The 6,023-nt window shown below is 51.7% G+C and overlaps 1 protein-coding gene across 1 annotated transcript in view; it reads left to right on the forward strand.

Annotated features, from left to right (window-relative positions):
- LOC116091478 (transcription factor AP-2 gamma) overlaps positions 1–6,023 on the forward strand; it is a 7,660-nt gene extending 1,637 nt beyond the window's left edge. The window contains exons 2-7 of the mRNA XM_031372900.1: positions 169–654; positions 767–818; positions 2,069–2,285; positions 2,695–2,813; positions 4,703–4,847; positions 5,719–6,023. Of these exons, the coding sequence (XP_031228760.1) occupies positions 169–654; positions 767–818; positions 2,069–2,285; positions 2,695–2,813; positions 4,703–4,847; positions 5,719–6,004 (1,305 nt within the window). The 3' untranslated portion in view covers positions 6,005–6,023. The remainder of the gene's footprint in view (positions 1–168; positions 655–766; positions 819–2,068; positions 2,286–2,694; positions 2,814–4,702; positions 4,848–5,718) is intronic.

A 6,023-nucleotide genomic window follows, 5' to 3' on the forward strand; every position in this document is an offset into this window, starting at 1 on the left:
GCTCACAACGAAGTCCCGGGAGCTCATGGTCCCCAGGGGCTCTCGGGCTCAAGGGCGGGTGGGGACGCGTGGCTCGAGCTTGGTGGGGCGCAGAGGTGCCCCTCCTGGCTTGCCTGTTCGCTGGAGCAGGGTTTCGTACTAACCGGGTTTCTGCCGTTTCTCTCCCAGGATCGCCACGACTCCAGCAGTAATGGCAACCCGCGTATCCCTCACCTCTCCTCTGCGGGACAACATCTCTACAGTCCCGCGCCGCCTCTCTCGCACACCGGGGTTGCAGAGTACCAGCCGCCTCCTTACTTCCCACCGCCCTACCAGCAGCTGGCATACTCGCAGTCCGCCGACCATTACTCGCACCTAGGGGAGGCTTACGCTGCCGCCATCAACCCCCTGCACCAGCCTGCGGCCACCGGCAGCCAGCAGCAGGCCTGGCCCGGTCGACAGAGCCAGGAGGGCTCTAGCTTGGCCTCGCACCACAGCCGCTCTGCAGGTCTTCTACCCCATATTTCAGGGCTGGAGGGTGGCACGGTGAGTGCCCGGCGGGAAGCCTACCGCCGTTCTGACCTGCTGCTGCCTCACGCGCACGCCCTGGAAGCCGCCGGCCTGGCTGAGAACCTGGGGCTGCACGAGATGGCTCACCCCATAGAGGAGGTGCAGGTGAGCAGCAGGGACTGGAGATTTGGGGGTGGGGGGTTCAGCCTTACCTTATCACAACTCCAGCCTTTCTACCTTCCTCCAAACTTAAAAGAAATTGTCATTTTCCCCCCAGAATGTGGACGACCCGCACCTGCTAATACACGATCAGACGGTCATTCGCAAAGGTAAACATTGACTCTGAGTCTAACGCGTGCCCCTGACCAGTGAAGCTGCCCCTTTTCTGTAAGGCTGAAGTGGCCAACGTGGCTCATCTAGTGGAGGAGGGGCCTGATGATGATTGCAGAAGACCACGCTAGAACCAAAGTCAGTTCCTAACCTGAACGAAAAGAACTCTCAGGAGCTGTAATTTCTAAAGGATTTTTTGTTAGGGGCTGTATTTTTTGAATCAAATGTTCCCATTCTGTAACCCAGCGTGGCCTTGAACTGGTTGTGGGCCTCCTGGCTCAACCCCCCTAGTGCTGGCGTTACAGGTGGGAAACTGTAATTTAACTTAAAGAAATTGACCTGATTTTACTTTTTAGAGGTACATTTATTATGGGGGTCAAAATCTAACCTGCTGAAGTTGATTTTCGCTTTCCATAACGTGGGTCCCGGTGACTGAACCTGGGTGTCAGGCTTGGCCGCAAGCACCTTTCACTGCTGAGCCTTCTTGCTGGCATGGAAGAGATTTTATGTCTTCTGTCGAGGACAGCTATTGGCAAGGCTCTTAGTTCTGCTGCTACTTAATAGGTTTCTCCTAATATGCGGCCTTAATAAGGACAGACCTCGGGGGTTTATAGGAGGGAGGGGGTTGGGGAAATTGGATTACAGTGAGTGGGTGGCTCTTGATTAGGTTAGACAGTGACAGGGTTACCAGTCTTTTTGGGGGGAAATGGAATCATCCTAAATTACAGGTAGTTATGGCCTTGAGATCGGGAACTATATTGGTAAGTTGGGAGAGGTCTGGAGAGAAAAACCTGAAAAGAAACAGTTTCTAAGTAGACCTAAGCAGCTCTGGCTGCTCTGAACTCCCCGGTGTCCGGTGTCCCCTGCACTGAAGGGTCTGGCGATGATCTAAACACCTCCCGTGGTGGTTTCAGTTCATCTTGGAGGAGAGGGAGAGGATGCCATTTATTTCGTATTGAAGCGGTTTTTCTGAAAGCAAATGCTTTAATTAAACAGATTACCGGTGGCCAGGAACAGAGAGAGAGGGGGAGAGAGAGAGAGAGGACTCTGTGCATGGAATCTTTACTAATTAAGATCTGGAGGTGTTAACTGAGGATTTCAGACTCCAGTCTTTGAAGAAAGGATATGGCTTTTGAAAGCCTTCTTGCAGTATGTAGTTGTGTGTGTGGAGTTTTCTGAAGGCTCGCCCTTTTGAAAAGGTCTCTCTGCCCTATCCGGTTCTATGGCAAGCCTGTTCTGTCCCCCACAGGACCCATTTCAATGACCAAGAACCCTCTGGGGCTCCCCTGTCAGAAGGACCTGGTGGGAGCTGTCATGAACCCCAGCGAAGTCTTCTGCTCTGTCCCTGGAAGACTGTCCCTGCTCAGCTCCACATCTAAGTACAAAGTGACAGTGGCTGAGGTCCAGAGGCGACTATCACCACCCGAATGCCTAAATGCCTCGCTCCTGGGAGGCGTGCTCAGAAGGTGAGACCTGTTCAGGGCCTCCTGGGGGTTGGGTAGTTGAAGGTGACTGTGTAAAAGGGCCTGGGGGTATTTTTAACATTTATGTAACTTTTATATCTTAACACTGAATTCTAATCTGTGTTAAGAGAGCTTTTTAGTGCGTATCTTCGTTTTGAAAGTGCCAAATGCAGAAGGTGCTAAAACATCAGTAACAGGTTATCGTTTGGTTGGGATTAAGATACAGCAGCTGCATGGAGTGGGGCAGCGTCTAGTGTTTGGTCCCCCCAGGGAGTTTACTGCTACAATCCTGAGTGAAGATTTTTCTGCACCCCTACTAGTGGATTCTGAGATTTTTAGAGGGGAGGGGTCTGGTTTGTTTGTTCATTCGTTTAATTGTTTTAAAAGTTGCCAACTTTCTCTTTCCATGAAGAGCAAAATCCAAAAATGGAGGCCGGTCCTTGAGGGAGAAGTTGGACAAAATTGGGTTGAACCTTCCAGCTGGGAGACGGAAAGCTGCCCACGTCACTCTCCTCACGTCTCTCGTGGAAGGTCTGTACGGCTTGTGCTGTCTTGTCTTGCTGTCTTCACTCAGAGAGTCATGCTACCAAAGCTTTCGTTTTTCTGGACCTATGGGGGAGTTGGCAAAACTTTCCCTGTGACGTGAACTAGCTTTTGAAATGTTCGGTCCATCAAGGATGGACCCATAAGGAGTCACACTCACTGTCTTGCTGTTATATCTTTCTAGTTGTGGGGTATCAGGACCCTGCTCAGTGGACACAATGGGCACTGGCTTAATTCACCATTTCTCCCCTTCGTGGAAGGGGGGGAGGGGACTTTTTAAAAAAGGAATGAAACTCATGGTCCACAAATGAGCTCCTTTCTCCAGTCCTGAGGTCATAGCTATGTCAACCCAGGTTTTAAATGGAGACCCGTCCCCCAGTCTGGAAGATAGCCAAGAATGCCATGCTTAGCCTTTAAAAGGAAAGTAAATACTTAAAAAAAAAAGCAAGGAGCGCATTGTTACAGAAGCCAGGAAGGTGGGCCTGGACACAAATACCTCAGTCCAGGCCCCTGGGCCCCTTTGTTGTCAGTCGGCCCGGTGCTGGCTGACTTAAGACAGGATGGCCACAAGAAGCCGGCTCTCCAGGACAGAGCTGTCTCAGAACACTTGATTTTCCTTGCCGCATGATGTGACTCGTGCTGAAAGGGACTTGACAGGATTCCCCCATGCCTTTGCATGTGCCTTATGGAGGTCAGGACGAGCAGAAAGGCCTGACTGAGAACAGCTGTCTTGCGTGGAGTATGGATGGGGTTGGTACCTTCCTAACCTTTTCCAGGCTTCCTTACGAGCCACTCTGAGAAGTTTACAGAAGAAAGTAGGTGTCCCAACGCTGGCACCTGTATTCGGACCCACCTCAGGCCTCTCTACACTCTGGAGCCCTGAAGCCAGGTTGCCTTCGCCTGAAGAAATGGGTTGCCCCATTCTTCTCTCTCCCTACTCCTGACGCCCTTGGCCTTGAGGCTTTGTTTTCAGTTAGGATGCACCCCACCACCACCACTTTCTTCCTAGTATTGCTGGTTAAACCCAGGACCCCAGACAGCTCCAGCTGAGTCCTCTCTGAGCCTTGAACCTCAGCCTCCTGGGTGCCAGGGTTGCAGGCATGTTGTAAGGCTGTACTGGCTGCTTCTGGAGCCTCCTGCCCCAGGCTGGCTGGGGAGCCTAGAATGAACTTCAACTCGAGCCTCCTGCCTTCACCTTCCCAGAATTTGACTTCTTTTCTCTTTTTTGAGCTAGAGAGCAAGTTATAAGCTGGTCAGGGCTACTTAGTGAGAGACACCCAGTCTTGAAAGGAAGATTCTAGATAACCAAGCGTAGACTGTGGCAGCACACGCCTTTAATCCCAGCACTCAGGAGACATTGGCAGGTGGGTCTCGGTGAGTTCAAGGCCGGCCTGGTCTATGCAGTGAGTTCCAGGACAGCCAGAGAAACCCTGTCTTGAAAGCCGAGGGGGGCAGGGAATAAAAGAATGAAACCTGGCAGACACTAGAGACCCTGTCTCAAAACAAGAGTCTCCTCCTGAAGGCTGACCTCTGACCCGTGCCATAGCACACACTCACCCTAACTCATAAATGTCCATACGTGGGCAATTAATAAAACCGCATAGGTGAGTCGGGCAGTGGTGGTGCACGCCTTTAATCCCAGCACTTGGGAGGCAGAGGCAGGCGGATTTCTGAGTTCACGGCCAGCCTGGTCTACAGGGTGAGTTCCAGGACAGCCAGGGCCACACAGAGAAACCTTGTCTCAAACAAAACAAAACAAAACAAAACAAAAACTGCATAGGTGAGCACTCCTAATGGCCGGTCAGAGCGCGCGGGAGGAAACAAAGTGACCCTGCTGACCACAGCCGCTCTAGATTCTAAACCTGCTGCTATTGCAGGAGAAGCCGTCCACCTAGCGCGGGACTTTGCCTATGTCTGCGAAGCTGAGTTTCCCAGTAAAGCAGTGGCTGACTATTTAACAAGACCGCATCTTGGGGGACGGAATGAGATGGCCACTAGGAAGAGTATGTTGTTGGCGGCACAGTGAGTATTTGGCCTGTCCAATCCCTGGGGCTTAAAACCTGAAAGCTGCTGGAGTGGGCAATGGCCAGAGCTTTGCTGAGTCAGCAGCAGCCTCTAGTAGTGTTTAGAGGAGGGCATTTCTCCATTCCGGGTAGCGTGGGGCCTGCTCACAGCAGGCACAGCACCGTTTATTGCCTTTGGGTATGTGCAAGAATTTATGTACCTCAGTTAGTAGGTAGGGTTTGCCTAGCATGCATGAAGCCAGGCCAGCATTCTCAGCTACACATAAAAGTCTAGCATGGCGGTATATTCCTGTAATGCCAGCATTTGGGAAGGGGAAGCAAGAGGAGCTGAAGTTATCAGGGTTATCCTCAGCTACAAAGTGAGTTCCAAGGCTAGCCTGGGCTACATAGATTGGTCCTCTTGACCTTGGCCAGGTGGCTGGACTTAACCCATGTGTCAGAGATTAAATGAGATAGTGTTTAGAAAGCCCTAAAACCCTGGCCTGGCACAAGACGAGTGCTAATTAAGCACGGGGGGCATGGCACTCAAGGGTTCAGTGTTGGTTAGTTATTGGAGGCGGGGGCTGTCTCACTTGGTAGAGTGCTTTCCTAGCATATATGTAAGCACACATTTGGTCCTCAGTGCTGCCTGCACCAAGAGTAGAAGTGAATACCTGTGATCTCGTACAGGGGAGGTAGAGGTGGTAGTAAGTCTGAGGTCATTCTTGGCTGCATAATGGGTTCGAGCCTCACCTCCGTCTTTGGAGACTGTCTCAGAAATGAATGCTACGTTCTCCTTTCTGATCCTAGCCTAATAGGATCGGGGGTGGGGACGGGGGTGGGGGCTTATTCGTTAAGAGCTGGGTAACATTCACCGACTGTTTTCACAGGCAAGTGTGCAAGGAATTCACGGACCTCCTCCATCAAGATCGAACACCCAACGGGAACAGCAGGCCCACCCCGGTCTTGGAGACGAACATACAAAACTGTTTGTCTCACTTCAGCCTGATAACTCATGGCTTTGGCAGCCAGGCCATCTGTGCGGCGGTCTCCGCAGTGCAAAATTACATCAAGGAGGCCCTTATCACCATCGATAAGTCCTATATGAACCCGGGAGACCAGAGTCCGGCTGATTCCAACAAGACGTTGGAGAAAATGGAAAAGCACCGGAAGTAAACTGGGTGCGTGGAGGCCA

Source organism: Mastomys coucha, unplaced genomic scaffold (genome assembly GCF_008632895.1).
Source record: "Mastomys coucha isolate ucsf_1 unplaced genomic scaffold, UCSF_Mcou_1 pScaffold15, whole genome shotgun sequence".
Lineage (NCBI taxonomy): Eukaryota > Metazoa > Chordata > Mammalia > Rodentia > Muridae > Mastomys > Mastomys coucha.